Here is an 18515-nt window from a genome sequence, read left to right as displayed (position 1 = left end):
TTCTTGCTGTGTTATCCATGACAACAAGTTGGCAAAGAATGTATTCCTACTGTTCTCCCTGTTGCAACCTCCTTGAGGAACCAACTGGAGCTTGTGAGGCAAGAACACTTGTGGCTAAATCCTCTCAGTAAATCCACAGCCATAACTCAATGGAAGCAGGAAGGAAAGCAGATGGAAGGGCTACCATTGCCCCACATGATGGCAAATGGAATTTATGTCTCTTTCTTTTCCCCGTTTTAACGCTCCCCCCATGGTAGGCTGTTGCTTGGCAACCCTACCTCCTTGCTCCATCGTTGCTCTGCAGTTCTACTGCTCCCCCCGGCCCCCTCCTTTGCTTCAGGGTTGGGAAGAGCCATACTCGCATGTGCTCCCAGCAGAGATACTGCCTCTTCATTAGTACCTGGAATCAGGTGGGAGCCATGTGAGGAAGATGAGAATGTGGAGGACACTGTGTGTTGTCTGAGGCATGGCAAGCTCTGCATTTCCTCGTGCCTTCTGCATGTTGACTCTGGTCAGGGGTGTATTGGCTCCCAATAGTTCAATTCTTCTTTTGTTTATGTGGTTGCTATTCTCCGTAAGCCACTGGCATCCTGGGCAGGTAATAGAGAGCAGAATTTGGCTCAGGACCAGGGATAACCTTTCTTCCCACATAATTACGATACTTAATGGATTGCACTATAACAATTATTAAAGAGAGGTCTGCAGAGCTTTGAAATCATCATTCATTTTTTTAAAAAAAGCCTTGCTGAAGCTGTGATACTCCTTTAAATTTCCCTTTTCCCTGCCACTTCTTTTTAATAAGCAGCAGCTATGGGTCTGTATATATACATGCCCATATCCAAACCCAGAGTAGTCCTACATCTCTTGTTAAAAGGCTCGGGCTCCTAATCAAAATAATGGAAAATCAGATTTAGAAATTAAATAGTACTCTTGACTCAGCCTTTTTATGCTACAACATTATGATATGTACTGTGTGACATAGCTATGCCTATGATTCCAATATACGTAATTCATTCCATCACGTCTTGGCATTAAAATAATTTAATGCTATGGTCTTTAATGTCTTGTCTTTATGCATACATCAGACACACAAAGGGGTTTAGTTCATCTTTATTTGGAGACTTTTAAATGGATATCTTCAGCACTATAATGCTTGTATGTCATGTTATGCTGCTTTCTCTTATGAGAACCAATTAACACCAAGAGGAGCCTTTCTGCCCTTCTGTGAGCCCAGATTTTCACTGAGGACAGTTGTGTGTTGCTTTCCTAGCCTTCATCTTTAGCTATTTTACATGCTCCCCCTCCCCATCTTTTCTATGGTAGGAACAAACTTGTCTGAAGATGTGAAAATTAAAAAATTGTTTCTCCTGGCTTCTCCCCTCTGAATTGGAATATTTTTCCTCTAGTTGACTGTCAGTTCCTTAAACAGCCAAGAATCTTACCTTTTCTGTTTGTTTGTAAGATGCAATGCAAAAACAAGTCTATGGCACGGGGGAAAAAAAATCAGTGCCCTATGTTTTGATGATGTTGTTTTAAATAGAAAAATCTGGTATTCTCCCAAAAAACCATGAATCATACACAGGGTTTTAAAATCCTTCCCACAGACTGGATTTTTCCATGACTTACTCTATGGTTTTCTAAGAAATGTCTGTCAGCTCCTCTCCTTCTCTCTCACAACTTTTGAACTTGCTGGCCAGTTTCAATCAATTTGTTAGGTGGGTGTAAGTAGAATATAGTTAAATCATTGCTTTCATGTGTGTGTTAAGTGTGTAAACATTCACCTGGGCAGATGAGAGAGAGAGAGAGACACTAATCCCACTCCAAATTCTTGAAAGCATTCGAAAAAATAATAGGCATGTGAGAATCCACTTAGGTCTTCAGTCTTCTGACTAAATATCCAGAGGAATTCTTTTTTCCACTGATTCTGTGCTCACAGAACCACCTGATGGGGTAAGCTTGCTTGTTCATGCTTTTCCGATATTATTGGAACCCCAAGAATGAACTGCAGAAGAAAAGAGTAACTTCCGTCGGGGGGGAAAAAATATATCGCCATTTTCTGCTTTCAGGCTTAGTGTGTTTTAAGCCATCTATACGGTTTTTGAAAGCTGCTGCTTTAATTCATGAGCATATCAAGACTGAATGGTTAATTGTGTGTATACTGTAAGGACAGGTCAAGCGAGAGAGCACGTTTTTTGCCAGATAATAATATTCTTGCACATTATCAGCTTGGAGTAGTCAATGCCTTCAGATGAAGTATAGGAAGAAACTGTACTTACTCCCTTGTATTTCAGGGCTGGACTAGATAGGTATTGGTAGTACAGATGCTTTTTACAAGTTAATTGCATGCAGTTTTTTAGATTTTGTTTGTCCATCGTGAGTATTCCCAGCTTCATAGTAATAAACAGAGCATTTCAGATTTTCATAATGGTTCTTATAGAACTAGAAATTACTTTTAAATTCTTAAGTGTCCATGGAAAATATTTAAATTTTGCAGCTTGTTCTGATAAAGATGGCTGACTTTGAGCTTATAGATATAAGCATTAAGCTTGGTAGCCAGTGAATATCAGAAGGTTTAGCAATAGGTTTTGACAAGCATTCAACATTTATCTGAATCTTTCCAGTATCAAATCGGGCATGAAGTCTTGTGAGGAAAACCTGTTCTCACAAGGCTTTTGATTCTTCTGTTTCCAGACTGATGGAAACTACCGAAAAGCTTTCCCACTTCTGCTCCTCTTCCCTTCTTAACCCCTGGTCCCTTTATCACTCTGAGTTTATCTTCCTTCACCACGAGTACAGTGACAAAGCTTTAGTTTGCCTGAAAATCTGGGCAAGAGTTGTTCAAACCTGTCGTCTTCAGCTTTAAAACAGATTTGAGTCAGACAGATGATTTAAAAGATTTGATTCAGAAGATGGAGTTCTGAATGCTTTGGACTGGTATTTATTTCAGCCAGATATTCACAAAACCTTTGTATGATGCCTCTTTGCTTATTTTCATTAGAAGGGGGAAAAAATAATTGCTTACTGAAATATTCCGTGTTTTGTTTCTTTACTGTTATTATCTCAGGGTGGTATGCTTCTGCTTTGGTTTTGTTTTTAAGCTAACTGAGACTACAACTCCTTTCTCATAGAACTGAAAACACTGTTAAATCTTAATAAAATTAAAATCATAACTAAATTTACAAATCAAGTTAGTTTACTTAGTAGATAGCCCCTAGCAGTTATCTTTACCTAGTCTATAAACTAATAACCAGTATTTTTGCTTTCAAACAACTATGCTGAAAGAGCATAGTCAAGATGACTACAGTCAAGGCAAGAGGTCGAAAATGAAGAGACACAGAATGATTTAGAAACTGAGGGATGATTGATCCAAGGTCTCATCTCTTCCAGAAACTGGGTTGATCAGTCATTTAGATTCTGGTTTCATGCATGTTCTTTTTTTATTTTTATTTTTTTTTTCCCTAGGTCTTCTTACTGTTGAGAACTTCCTCTCTCACCATGCTTTCTCTCTACTTCTTCTCTGCTTCCCTCCCATTCTTTCTTCCCTCAGGTACTTTTAAAACCATTTTCAAAGCTGAAATTGCAAATGAGATTTTTGCATTCTGAATGACAATGAAGGGCTGTGTTTGAATAGTTGAATGCTTCAATGGCAGATATTTGACTGAGTTCCCTAAAGCCCAAAGCCTATGAAACCATCCATGATCTGAATAGAACCAATTACTGCTGCTGCTCCCAGCCCAGTCTCTCCTTGGAAGATTCCTTTGTTTATTAAAATCCAAATCAATGCAGACTTATTGTAGACAGGCCATTTTATCTTTTCCTTTGAAAAAAGAATTTTCCTGTAAGACTGGTTACAGAACTTATAGACCAGATATATCATCTTCTAATATGGTTATGTGAAATATTCAGCCAGCTGGATCATTGTAACCTACTTAATTTTCACAAAGGCAATTTGCATCCATCTTTATTGGGTGTGTTGGTCTGCTGTGGTCATTTCTTGTGTGTCCACTCACTCAATGTGAGAATGTGATGTCCATGCATTGCAAAATTGGTTTGCAGACCTTGCCATTTAACCCTTTCTGTGTGTGCTCAACTGAAAGCTGGTGGCTGGGTAGATTGTTGTCAGACTGATCATGCCAGTGGTGTTTCTATATGTACTTCATGCTGGTGGCTCAGGGGGCAACTTGAATGTGTGTGGCCAGAACTTTCAGAAAGTATATTGATGTTCTGTATGCTCCATTGGAATCAGATGACTCAAAGGCATTGGGGTTTCAGTGAGGTCCTAATACAGAAGTCTTCTCTTCATGCTTTCTGCAGTATAATGTAATCTGAAACGCTAAGTGTCTGAGATACATTTAAGGTGATCATCAGCAGATGTGTACTGTTGCCACATCTTTGTCAACTTCAGATCTTCCTCATAGAGCTTGTGTGATAGCTGCAGAAAGCAAGGATGATCAACCCAATACAGTCAACTAGTAGATCATCTAAACCCAGTTTAAGAACTGAATTTAAGCTGCTTTTAAGATTTTTGACCCTCAATCACAGTTACAGTAATAGTGGCATAAGACACCCTCCCCCCACCCCTGCCCCAAGAAGATATAATTATGTGCAAACTCTAATTAGATATCTTGCTGGGAAATGATTGGATTTGTTTTGGGGAAAATTGAATAATATCTAGCCACTTGATCTAGAACATTCCATTTTAATAAAACAAACAAAAAAGCATAACGGGGGATGCTTCTTCGTTGATGACCTTAACTAGCCTTGATTAAAATTGAAGCGTGATTTTTCAGATGTGAAAAGTAGGATTCTGACCGATTTCATGTACTCTGTGTGGAAGTTATTACGTAGTCTTGTTTCTCTGCTTTGACAGATTGTTTAATTTAGGTTTTAGTCAAGTTATTCCCTGAACAGCAGAACCTATGAACCCTGCTTTCATGCAAAATTGTGTCCTGCCTTCTCCTCCCTTCCTTAAACCTAGTTTGGGACTCTGATTACGGTGCCTAGTTGGCTGGCTGTGGCTAAAAAGGCCATATACCCACTGAAAGTTGGACCCTTGCCTTTTGGTGCCACAGAAGAACAAATTAAAGACTTACTCTTTCAGTCTGCAGCTGCTGTTGTTGTTTTAAATAAATTGAAGTGCACGGAAACTTGCTTGAGTCTGCTTTAAATGAAACTGAAATTTGTCAAGGGCTACTAGAGTTATGTAGACGAGTAAAGGAGGTAGAAAGGCATAAAAAGGTGGTATATTTTTCCAGTGTGGTATAGCACTGTAAGTCTTAAGCCCCAGACATGTTTTGGGCTTCAAAATGGGAAACAAAGCAATTCTGAAAGAGCTGCCTGAACAAATCTGTCATGAACTTCTCCAAAGAGCTCTCAAATGAATACTTACGCATTTCTGCTAGTCACTAGCTCTCTTCTAAACAAAGAGATTAAAGTATTGTCATTTTTAACAGAACTTCACTCCCAATAAAAGCAAATGTCCTTTTTTTTCTTTTTCTTTTTTTTTTTTTTTTTTTTTAAATAATCCCTCAAGACATTTGTACTTCTCTCTTTAATTTTTCTGTAATGGCTTCAGATGCTATTTCCCACTGAACAGCTTCCCTGGTTACCCACATCTTTTTCTTAAGGGCGACTCTGAGCAGCTAGTCCCTGCCCAATATTGGTCTCATCTTCCCTGCTTTCACTTCAGGGCTTCAGTCTCTCCTGGCTGATATCCAGCCAAAGGGGGATGCAGAGTATTAAGCATTTGCATGATGGCTTTCACCGTGCTTCAGTTGCAACTTCGGTTTTCTCCAGAATTAGAATGAAGGGCCTTATACAGTGCTTTGGGGGTGTGTTTTGGTCTGTTCTTGTATGGCTTTAGAAACATCTCCAGACAGACGTTCTTCCCCGTCCAGCTGTGCTGCTGAGCTTTTCTGCACATGTTCGTCCCAAAGTCTTTTTGGGAGACATCTTTTCCCAGGTTTCATTACAGTGCACAAGACCGAGTGTTGGCAGCGTGGCAACGTCTGGTGCTATAAAGCAGTTTAAAATAAATATACTGTCCTGTGAAGACCCCCAGATGGGAAGTGATCCTGTTTGGTAACACACTGGGGATTCTGCAGGCTGAGATTCCTTATTACTTTGTTGTGTTTGCTTTTCATCTCACAGCTTAAATTCAGAGTTGCCCCAATGCTGTTCTGTATTTCACAATATTGATTTTTTTCCCCACTGTATTCATTTAATACTTTAAACTTTTTTTTTCCCTTTTCCTTTTTGACCAACCTTCATATCATAGGTGTGAAGAAAGAATAGATGCAGAAATTGGTTTTAGTTAGAGAGAGGGTAATTTACTCTTTTGCTACGGGGAGGAGGGGGGAGATTATTGCCACAGAAAACAAAACGCGAGAAAGGCCAAATAGTATCTGGAGCTGTGTAAGCACTGGGAAAATGTAGAGTGAGAGATGTGTTTTTTCTTTCACTTTCGCACAGAATCCTAGTCAGTTATTTGATGCGCTCGCCCGTCTGGGCTGTGACCTTCTAGAAGGGCCCCCTCCTCCAGTCCCCCCGCACAGCTTGTCAACACATTAGTCATATACAACTCAGCTGATGCCAAACGGACGCGGTTCAGCCAACTATTGAGGGGCAGGGTATTCTGCCGCCTTCTTCGATTGGCCTTGGTTTTTTCCACTGTGGAGACTTTGTGGTGCTTTAAGACTGCAGAGGGCTGGGAGCGAGCGGGCTGGCGCGGGGTTAGCGCTGCCCTGCGCCGCGCCGGGCGGCAGGAGCGGGCTCAGTGCGGTCACAGCTGCCGGCGAGGGAAGATGCGCCCGCCCGCCCGCCTGCCTGCCGCCGGGCCGGGGGCAGCCGTGTGAGGAGCCGCTCGCCGCGGCTCGGGGCCGGCCGCTGCCGGGGATGCTCCTGTGCTGGCGCCGGAGGATTTTGTCACCTGTGGCCCTGCCCCCGCCGACCTGCGGGCGCCTCCCTGAGCCGAGGACGCACCTGGGCGCCGCGCACCCGCCTCCCGCCCCCGCCGCCGGCTGCCTCTTCCCCCGCCCGAGAGCCGGGCGGCGAGTGTCGGCGGAGCCGCGGGGCTGCAGGCGGGGCTGAGCGCTCGCTGGGCGGACGAGCGGCCCCGCAGGCTCCGAGCAGCCACCAGCCGAGGGAGGCGGCGGCCGGACCCGGTGCGCGCTGCCTGGCAGCTCCGGCCCGGCCGTGGGCGCGGCGGGCGAGGGCGAGCCCGGAGCCCGGAGCGGGGAGCGGGGGAGCGGCGGGGGCATGTGGATGTTGGCCGTCGCCTTGCTCCACAGCATCTCGCATGGTGAGCGCTGCCGGCCCCCGCCCGGGGCTCCTTCCCCTTCCCCTCCGCGGGCGGCGAGCGGGTCGCGGTTGTGCCTTTTGTGTTTAACGCGTCGCGCCGGCTGCCGGCAGCCGTGGGGAGAAGGAAGGGCGAAATTGCGCTGTAATCATCGGAACTAGCTTACCTAGCAAAGTGACAGCCCGTAACCTGGCCGCTCTGCCGTGTGTCTGCCTCGGTCGGCATGAGACCGTGCTTGCAGGGGCAGCGGCAGGGGTGCTTTTTTCTTTTTTTTCTTTCTTTCTTCCTTTCTCTCTTAGGTGGAAAAGTACAGAATTTTGCCAAGTGCCGTATGAATCCGGCTGAGTACACGGGGATAATTTGAAGGGCTTTCAGTCTGAGCGCTTGCGTTGAGATACTGCTTCCCTTTACCTCTTGGGTTTTTTAATCGCCCTGTGCTTTCACCTAACGATTATTTTCTTACGTATTTAAGAAGTAATATTTCAAAATTACTTCCCTTTCATCATTTCACTGTAAAGGTACTTGCTCTGGTTCCCCCCCCCCCCCCCCCCCCCGCTCATTTATGTAAAAATATGCACGGATAAGCATTACATCATCTGAAAATGTTGAAGACTTTCAGTCAATTATAAAGTTAGGAAGGGGAAATAAGAGTGGAGATAGAATAAAGGTAAACCTGTTCTTTTTTTCTTTTTTTTTTTCTTTCTCCCCCCCCCCCCCCCCTTCGTTCTGCCAGCTGTTTGATTAACAGATATTTATTGCAGTTTCTGGTTGGTTTGTTTTTTTTTTTAATAGTGTATGGGGGTATTTTGGAACATTTAGATATATGTGATTGAAAACTGTGTCATATATGAAAATCAGTTTAAATTGCATAACTTTTATTGAAATGAGTATAAGCATTGCTGTTTTAAGGATAGCAAACAAATTATGCTGTGGTCTGGGATTCTAGCTATTCTGTTACGTTGCCTCCTTCTCAGATTTGAGAATGTAGTATTACCTGTAAGGCTTTACATCCTGACAGTGAAATCAGGAAAACTAAATGCACAATTCGCAAAATAGGCAAAGCAGGTAGAATAGAAGAATGTTTCTTGTATTGAATGAATGTGAGATAAGCATAGGACAAAGTGTAAGGTTTTCCTGGAAGATAGAAATAATTGAACCTCTAGCAGAGGGTGAGGAATGAATGCTGGATGAGGGTGCCTTCACATCTTCTTAAGTATACACTGGATGAGAAAATACATTGACAGGCATGGGCAGTCCATTGAGAATAGCCAGATAGATCGTAAATTAGGAGGTGAATCTTAAGTGTGTATTTAGGGTTATTTTAAAACATTTTCTTCTTCTGAGTGCCACAGAATGCAAATTGATTGAGAAACTGTAAACTTTAAAATTTTACATTTCTTCTAGCAGTAAGACAGCTGCAACAAGTTCTAACGTTAAGAATTTATTTATTTATTTTACTTTTTAATATTTTTATTTATTTTTTGACAGGCAGTGCTGTGCCGTTTCTCTCTAGCCACTTCAGCCAGATACCTTGGAGGAAGAGATCTGCTGTTAATAAGACAGACAGAGTCAGCCTGAAGTATATGCTTTTACGGGCGCTATTCATTTAAAGCTAGATTTGCATAGGAAATAAACCTGTTTCTGTTCAGAAATATTACATCTTTTAAAAAAAAGATGAGGCATGTATTTTGGTCTCCTGTACTGATGCTATAAATTTTATGTTCTAAGCTAGTTAGTCCCCCTTCCAGGGGATTTTGAAGAACAGTGTAATTTTTGCTTTATGAGGCTGAAATACTACCAAAACCACTTTCTTTTATTCCTTGATCTATGAAGTCAGTAGCAATTTCACTTTCAGTATACACGTGTTTTTGGATCACAGTAAAACATGAATTTGTAACCCAAAGATTTTTCTAGTTTTAATAGTATAATATGTAAGTGATAGATGCATCTGCATAGTTTCTATACTGCCACACAGCAACATCTGTACGTTCGTGAATCCAGATTACTAAAACAAAATGGTTTTGTGTGTGGTAACATTTTCAGATGAAAGCATTGTAGAAATATGTAGTGGATGGTTCAGTTATTCTTGGCAACTTTAAGAAGTGTGTTTGTTTTTGGCATCGTGCTTGATGTCAAAATGCATATGTATTTAGGATCTTCCTAAAGGAATTTTTTGAAAATGACACCTACCTTCACGTTAAGGCTGAATAAATTGGTTGTGTTTATTAGTAACGCTTATGTGGACTATCATAACTGAGTTGAGTCAGAAAATAATATTTTTAAAGGACTTCAGGTTTTCACGCAATGTCATATCAGTTATGTGTCTCTTTGAAAGAAATGACTGCATATATAAATAGATATGTCACATACGCATTTTTTCATTATCTATAACTATATCTGAACTCCGTTGTGTGATAGGCAGTATTCTTTTATGACTCTATTGAGTGTGTGTGTGGGGACAGGCTACTGGAGGTGGCTTGACTTCTGCCATTGCCTTTTCTGAATCCCTTATGGAACTATACTGCGTTCACTTAAAACACACACACACATGTATGACTGGTTTTCAGTTACGTGTTACATCTTGTTCTAATTTTAACTTTAAAATGTGTAAGATTGTTCGTGATTATGTTCCTTGTTTGTTGTTGCTGGGGGGGGGGGGGAGTGTTCCCCTTTTCGAGGGGAGAAATAGCTTAAAAATAAACCTGCGCATTATGGATTTAACCCTGTAGCTGTCGTCTTGGGCTAAATTTCTGTTGAAGATAATAGAAACCATCTGAATAACATTAGCAAGGTTGGCCCCCATATTTCCCTACAGTCACTCAGCAAAAATACATTTTTGTCAAATTAGATACAAGCAGTGTCACTGGGTAGGCTTTATGTTTGTGAAATAGCTTCCTTCTGGGGACAATGAAATACTGATGTGCTGTTCCATCCAATTAGTATTTCTGAAGCCTGAAACAAAACCTTCCCAAATACCTGGCTGAATATTTTTAGATTTTGTAAAGGCTTTAAAACTGTCATTGCTGTGAGTTTCTTAAAAATACAGGTAACTGTTAACCATAAATGTATTGCAGCCTTAGTAAGTGCATGGGACGATATAGACATCAGTGGGAGTATGCAGCTAAATTCACCACTTCGAAAGCCTGAGTCATGCAGGTACAGTCCTGAGCAATGCTTTTGAGTTACCTTCAGGGTTACTGTATCTATATTACCTTCCACATTACTATACCTATATATTCTGAAAGCAAGCATGTAAAATCTACAGCAGAAGTCTACTGTAGCCTGGTTGTAATTAGTAAGGGGGCATTTCACTTGGACGGAGAAGGTAGGGGGGCATGTGAAGGGAGACTGGCCTTCAAAACCCTGGCTCTGTATTGTAATTACTATGAAGAAGTTTGTTTCAGAATTTGGATGCTGTTTTCAGAAACAAGTATCTTTCAGTATTGTTAAGAGAACCCATTTGCATGATTCTTTCTGGCTGCGTTTCCTATGTGCTTGTTGTGCATAGATGTTCTGCTGAAATCAATGGAGCATCAGGAGGCACCCAATACAGTACAGATGACACTAAAAATAAATTTCCATTACAATTAGTTTATGTTTGAATCCTTCCCCTGCCCTATATCTATCAAGATGGGTTTTAGCAGCATGTGCGGAGACTGAGAAGGATCACACTAAACTGAGAGCAGGGGTTAGGCTGGAGAATGAGTAGTGAAAGTAACGGTGGTGCTAATGACACTCTCCAAAGAAAATGATGAGACTCAGTGCTGGGGATGAAATGTTTAAGGAAAAGTAAAGGGCTCTCATTGTAGAAACATATTGTAATATGTGCATAGCTTGAGTGGAATTGTGTAACCAGATCCTTATCTTAGGAAGTTTAATTCACGTGCAGAAAGTGTTTAGCTTGGTGTATGTTTGTGAATGGCACAGTACAGCTGATGGTGTTTTCAATCTGGCGTTACTCAAGTTATGAATAGCTATTAATTAATCACCAGATGCCAAATAGAGGAAAATTGTTACAGCTGGGCAGTCAGACTACGTTGGAAATGCCTATTTCCATTTCAAAGGAAGTGTTTCTCCTCTGCTCGGGGTCTACCCATCCCCAGGCTGAGGGGCTCGCTGGCTCCGGCGTGGGCAGCGCGGCGCAGCCTGCGCGGTGGCCGGGAGCCGGTGCCACACGACACTAGTGGGCAGCAAACCGCACGGGTCTGGCGGCGCGTCTGAGCAGCCGTGGGAGCGGACGGCGCCCGGAGGAGGCGTTTTGTCTGCGTTTTTCTATCAATGCTCGCTAAACTTTTTAACTGGTGGATGCTGCCTTTTCTCCACAGCACTGAATAGCAGATGTGTGTGAGAATGAAAGTATTTTTGGTAACGGTTTAAACTGAAGTTTATTTCCACGAATGGTAAAAACAAACCCCTAAACCCTCTTAGGTTGATTACAGCTCTGCACTGCTGTTTCATAGAGTCATTTAGGTTGCAGGAGACCTTTAAGATCACCAAGTCCAACTGTCAACCCAGGACTGCCAAGTCCACCACTAAACCACTTCCTTATGCACCGTGTCAACGGCTTGTTTAAACACCTCCAGGGTCGGTGACTCCACCACCTCCCTGGGCAGCATGCTCCAATGCCTAACCACCCTTTCAGTGAAGAAATTTTTCCTAATTTCCGATCTAAACCTCCTCTGGTGTAACTTGAGGCCATTTCCTCTTGTCCTATTGCTAGTTACTTGGGAGAAGAGACCAGTGTGCACCTGCCTACAGCCTCCTGTCAGGCAGCTGTAGAGAGCAATAAGGTCTTCCCTGAGCATCCCCATCTCCAGGCTCAACAACTCCAGTTCCTTCAGCTGCTCCTCATAAGACTTGTGGTCCAGACCCTTCACCAGCTTCAGTATCCTTCTGTAAACATGCTGCAGCAGCTCAAAGTCCCTCTTGAGGTGAGGGGCCCCAAACTGAACATAGTATTCGAGGTGTGTTTCAGTGGCATCCCTTCAGTGCTGCTGCATCCAGAGAAGTTCAGAATTTGGTTTTCATTGTGTTGGTTTTTGAGTGAACTTTTGTCATGCAATATACTGATAAATTGAATTATTTGGGGAAATTCTGTGGGCATTGAGTAGGTCATCCAGAAATTTCCTCCAGCTCATGAGCTGTACAAGGCTCTAGTTACAGGAGCAGCTGGGCTTAGGTTGCACCTCAACTATTTTTGTCTTTGCCTGGATGAGTGTCTTAAGGAATATGCTGCTGTTTCAGGTGTGTGGGTTGTTTAGGGTGGGGAAATAATCTCCTTTACCTGTTTAATAAGCATTCAAGTGACAAAAAACCCAAAAAGCAATGAAATGAAATGTTGGGGATGGGAGGTAGTGGATTGAGGAGCAAAATAGATGGACCTCTTTCCTTTCCTCTTAAAGTTTACTCTAGTTAACAAGTTAAGACATGCATAGGTTCAAGGCCTGTTTGAACATACCACTCATTTAGCCTTTGATTTTAGCTGGAATATGCCATTTATTAATCTCTTGGTCTAGGACTCTTTCAGATTTGCAGTGGAAAGACATTAATTCTGGCTTTCATTTTAAAAGCTGGAGAAGGAAGAAGAGCATTATATTCAACTTAATTATTCTAAGGTACAATTACTTGATTTTTAAAAAAATTTACTTCTTTGAGGCATTGAAACTAAAACTACTAAAAAATTCTGTTCAAGCAATACAGGTCTGTAGATCAGAATACTTAATTATTTCAAGGTGAATGTGTAGCTGTATGCAGTTAAATTATTTGTTTCACAATATAGTTTGAGATATTTCACAATCCTTTTTAATCAGCACTTCCTTTTCCTTTAACCTGTTATGAAATCAATGAAATTAAGATTTCAAATTATATTATTCTTCAGAAGAAACCCTATCTTCTTGGTCTTCACCTCCCTGTCTCTTAAAGGCATTTCATCTAACAATTGCTATTTTCAAAAATAAAATAACATAAAATGGGAGGTATTTCATAAGAGCCTTTCACAGCACAATATTTTAGAGCACAGAAGAGAACCTCTTTAAGAACAAGCCAGGGATTCCTCAGGCACTTGTTAGCACTGTGAGCTTTTCTTGCTATTGCTTTTCCTTTTATACTACCATTCATGAAAAAATTCTTACTACCTCATAAGTATTTTTTTTCCCCAATTAGGGCATTGGTTTACCCATCAGAAAAAGGAAAACTGTGGTACATCAATACATACCTTTCATAGTGGAGTGGGCAACAAATGTTATGATCCTTACTGAGGAAAGAAAGAAGGAAAGGATGGACAGACAGGATGACAGAGATTAACAAGTCTTCCCAGCATCCCTATTTAAGCTATTTTTACTTAGAAGGCAGGGAGTTAGATTTAAGAGTGAGCCAGCAATCCTATTTATAGAAAACCATTTTTAAATGCAAAGGCTTTGAGAAAGAGAGTCACCTCCATACTAAACACCAGCCTCCCTGGAGCTTCCTAGTAATTGAGGGAGAGAGCAGCCTGGCGACCCGAGCTGAATCATTGATGTTTCTCTGCCGAAGCTTCCAGAAGGGCAGACCCTTCATAAACACAGGAGCATGGGCCATGGGGCAGCCCCAGAGTACATCTGAAAATAGCACCCTGCTACATGTCAGGTGTGGCAGATAGAAAGGCATATGCAAGGACCACCTGAGAAATTTTTTGCCTGGGTGACGTTCAAAGCCTCTACATGCATAGCACCATGTGAGCTGAAGACCAAACATCCTGCTCATGTGGCTCTTAATCTAGTATGTCAGGGATACAGTTCCTTCTGAGATTTTAAAAAATATCTATATATATTTATACACCCTCTACCCCCCGCCCCCCCGTGTAAATCCATATAGTTTTTAATTGCTTAAATTGCTACTGTGTATGGAAAATCTGGCATTTGCTTTGCTGTCTAAGTATTCTGATGCTATTTTCTTCCAATTAATTACACAGTAATCCCATGCAGAAGATTTATGGCTTAAGATTTATGTTTGTACTAGGCTAAAAATTACTCTTAGTAACTTTCTGTCATCTAAAGTAATTTTTTGAGTAAATTTTGGGGAGCCCTTCATTATTTTAGAATATCAGAAACATAATTCTTGAAAGGGCTGGGGATCTTTCAATACAAATAGAATATAATTATGTTGCACTGTAGCTGTGAATAGTTGCCTATCTACGTAATCTACTCACAGTGATTCTATAGGTAAGATCATAGGGTTGCTCTGTCTATATAAATATCTGTTGGCGTGAAATCATTCTATGTGGTTTTGCAAGTGAGTGGCTTATGCTAAGCCTGCACACTGAGGGTGTCTGTCTCTCAGCATTTTAGAGTGGCAGCCCTCCATGGCCCCAGTTTGTAGGTGCCACAGAATTACAGGACTTGATGGAAGTGTTTGTTTTCAGTTCTGTTCTTTAGAAGCATCTCCATCATAATATGTTGTTGTTCAGTAGAATTTCCTAGAGGTTTAGTAGTTGGTATGGATTTCAAATACCACATGTGAGTCTTTGATGTGTGGCTCTTGTTTGAGCTGACAGAGGAGGCTAGCTGGGATACTGAAATGTGCAGACTTGGAGGAATCCATATGTTGTTACAATGCGTACTGGACTGCACAAATGACGTGGTAGGATTTGAGTGCACCAAAATGCTGGTTGGTTGCTTTTCCCAGGCTGTGGAAAGGTGATTCATGACACGTAAGCTCATGCTTTTGCTAAATTCTCTTGCATGATTGTTTTATCTATCAGAAATTATTATGTGGTTGGCTTTTATTTTGTGTGTGTGTGTGTTTGATTTTGTTTTTGATTTTGTTTTACAGTATTACCTTCAGAAGTCTTTGGGGTTTTCTGCGGGAGCATTGTTCTTTGGAATTTTGGCCCTGACTCAGGAAAGTATTGTGAATGCATAAAGTCAGTCTCTTGAAAACTAAGAGGTGAGCATGTGATGTGCTGTCAGACCACTTCTGGCTTGAGCTAAGGACAGAGGAAGTCCTTGACAAAGTCCTTTTTGTTATGAAAAGCACATTCTGATATCTGGAATGGGATCCTGGTGGAAAAGATGTCATTCAAGCAAACCAGGCTTTAGGTGGACCTCAGTTTAACAGAAAAAGCCTCCTGTGGTTCACTATCCAGAAGGTCCTGCATGTACTGCACATTCTCCAGTGGAGTTTCTTCCTCCCATTAGGTGGCTTTTCCGTGGGGCAGTTTAAAAGCCAGTTCACATATTATTTCTAGACAGGTTAACCTAGTTTGAGTTGCAACTGCAGTTACAAAGTGAGGCATTTGCTATGTCATGATATGAAGGAGGCAATTTGGGAGATTGTCACTCAAGCACAAGTTCTCTAGATCCATCTGTAGACAAGGTAGAGGTTTTATTTGGCATAGTAAAGTGATTCCCAAATATGTAGAATAATTATTTGCATTATACCACTTCATGCTTTTATCTGTATATATTTAAGAAGCTTTCCTTTCTACCTTTTGCCCTAGTTTTGTTGTGTGACCTGAAGGTTTCTCTTCTACCATGACAACATTTTCCACAGCCCTGTTGTGCAGGGGTTCTAGAAAACAGATTTTTATCATTGCAAGGGAAAAGAGAAGCACAGAGAGTAAGGTTTAGCTCTCTATGGGACCTGAGTGATAGGTGATGCTTGCCATGTTTTTTGTCATGTCAGCTGTAGCTGGATCTTTCTGCTCTCAGCTTTTATAAATATATATATTAAAAAATGGATGCTTAGGGGAGAGACAGGGAAGGGGCTATGAACAGGATTTTTAGCAGGGAAGGTAAGAGGGAAAAAGGATAAGCTTGAGACTACATGGGTATCCAGACAGCGTTGCAAGGTGTGATAAGAAGAGCACTCAAAGAGCATGAAGACCTGTGGGGCAGCAGGAGAGAAGTCTCTGAAGGCTGAATCTGAGCTGGACAGCTTTCGGCAGGAGGCTCTGAAGTCTTGGCTTCGGTCTGCAGTGGAAAAGGCAAGGCTGAGCCTGTTGCCTTGTGAGCAGGAGGCGTGGGTGGGGAACAAAACAGCTTGTCGCTTTGGGACTCCCTGGGGCAGGTCCCCATGACTCTGTGACTCCATCTTGGCTGCTGGTCTGTGCCAGGGAGGAAGCTGGTGCTTTGCATGGATCCTGCTGTGCCTAGCGAGGGGGAGCTCAGGCTCCCGACTGCCATCGTCCCTCACTTGCTGGTATTCAGATTTTTTCTTTCATGTCTGCCCATGCCATTTCATCTGTGACACATGCTTAATTTGAGGCCTGCAACCCCTCCTCTCTCCACCCTATTCTTGCAGTTGCTTATATTTATTTTGATAGCAAAACTATTTCTCCAGTCCCTAAAAGCTTTTCCTCTGAGGCAAGAAATGGATTTGGGGGAGTGAGGGGGTTAAAGATGGAAAGCAATGCTATGCATGTCAGTGTGGCTGTATGATAGGATGTGCAAGTTCCTTGTTTGAGTGAGGAAGGAAGGAGCTGAGTCCCTTTATTGGGCAGGAGGGAGAAAATTAATCCTCAGAAAAAGATGCTGAGCTGTCAGGTTTTCTGAGAAACGCTGGCAGTCATGATTTTCTGTTCGGTTGTTGAGAGCTGGAACTGGCAGGTTTGGTGCAATGGGGTCTACTCAGTTCATGTGCCTGAATGGCCAGCCTTGCTCCTGGGGCTGTCTCTGGATGGGGTCTCCTGGGGACAGCTCTGGGTGGATGAGGATGTCTCCAAATCACCAGGCTCCTGCTCCACTGGAGAGCAGCTCTTTGTCTCTACAACAAATGGGAGAGCCAGTTGTTTAGCAAGCCCTGAGGAAGACTGTACAGGTATGGTAGGAACACAGCCTGGAGTAAGGAATGTGGAGATAGAGATATGTATTTTTTTTCCCCTGGGGAAGAAAGGAAGGTTTAGGTTTTAGCTTTTCTGTCCTAGTCTAGGTAAAAACTATGTCCAAATGCCTTCCTTTCTTCACTGTTTTTTTGCCTTTAGTTAGTGTGTCCATGCTTGAGAAGGAGCAGTGCAACTTCAGAGGGATGTGACTGTCCTGTTAAAGCGCTACATGCACTCAAGCTGCGTTTGTTTCACTAGTGACAGAGCTAGAGGCCTTCTTCAGTGTCTTAACTGGTGGCACATGTGAAGGCAACGCAGAGGAAAAGAAATGCCTGTCTGAAGACACTGTAGCTGTAGCAGTTCAGTGCATGTTTATTATGTTCAAAGGTCAGTCCCTAGTGGATAAAAGCAATTACAGTATTCCCACCACATCTCAAAATGCATTTCTATAGAAGAGAAAAATGCTGGCTAATGAGGGTTTAAAAAACATTTTTCACAGCTAAATAATAGTAGTCCAACTGCTACTTAATTTCAAGAAGCTCTGAGAACTTTCTGGATCAGTAAGTTGTGTTTCTGTCTCTGCCACGTTCAAAGATAATAGGCTTTTTTGCCCACTATGTCATGGAGTTACTCTTCTTCCCCACATCATCTCTGTTACTTTCAGTCCCCGCTGTGGACGCACATTGCAATAATTGGCACAGGGGACTAAAGTTGGTTGATCACCTTAGCGCTGGCATTTCCTAAGGCATGTGCATTTGGCCTTGTGCTCAGATAACTTTATTTAAAATAAGTAGCACATATTAAATAGCTAGCAAGTGGAAAATGATGCATTATGCCATGGCACAGTGCTGGTACTCTTATGAGGTTAGAAAGTAGAACATGTGGGGAGATGTACTTCCGATACCAGTAGGAGTTGCTGCCATTTGGCTCAGGACTTCTGCTCTCTGAGGGCAGGAAGAGAATAAAGATTTAGGGACGAGTCTGGTGGAGATGATGGTGGTTGTCTTGTATTCCAGCCTATCTCTGACCATAGTGCAGTCTCAATTAGTGTTACCAGCTCTGTGTTGCTCCACTCTGCCATACTGCTGTTTTTGTGAGGTGAGGCAAAATCCTCTGGCTTTGCTATTAAGGTTTTGCTTGGAAAGAAACAAGCGAGAATTTAAAGCTAGATATTTTAAACAAGCTATTTTAGAAAACATAACTTTGAAACTTTTAAATGAAATTACTTTTACTTTTGTGGACTCCATGTATGCGGGTATATATATCTGACTTTGAGCCAGGAATACATGTGGTATGGTGGTTCTACCTTTATGCCAGTGGAAAATAATTTATTACCTTTTATTAATTCATCTTTCAGTCACTTTTCTTACTAAAAGTACGACAATGCTTTAAGTCATATGCAGCTTTCTGTTGCCAGAA

The 18515-nt window shown here is 42.0% G+C and overlaps 1 protein-coding gene across 3 annotated transcripts in view; it reads left to right on the top strand.

The window, feature by feature from the left end:
• Positions 1-6593: 6593 nt before the first annotated feature.
• DSCAM (DS cell adhesion molecule) overlaps positions 6594-18515 on the top strand; it is a 470648-nt gene continuing 458726 nt past the window's right edge. Inside the window, exon 1 of one of the 3 annotated variants that reach the window (XM_055702439.1) lies at positions 6594-7300. In XM_055702439.1, the coding sequence (XP_055558414.1) occupies positions 7258-7300 (43 nt within the window). In that variant the 5' untranslated portion in view covers positions 6594-7257. The remainder of the gene's footprint in view (positions 7301-18515) is intronic. The other 2 variants (XM_055702438.1, XM_055702437.1) reach the window with 2 other exon arrangements.

Source organism: Falco cherrug, chromosome 2, assembly GCF_023634085.1.
Source record: "Falco cherrug isolate bFalChe1 chromosome 2, bFalChe1.pri, whole genome shotgun sequence".
NCBI lineage: Eukaryota > Metazoa > Chordata > Aves > Falconiformes > Falconidae > Falco > Falco cherrug.
The sequence above is the reverse complement of the archived record's forward strand: the minus strand, read 5'-3'. Positions and strand labels throughout refer to the sequence as shown.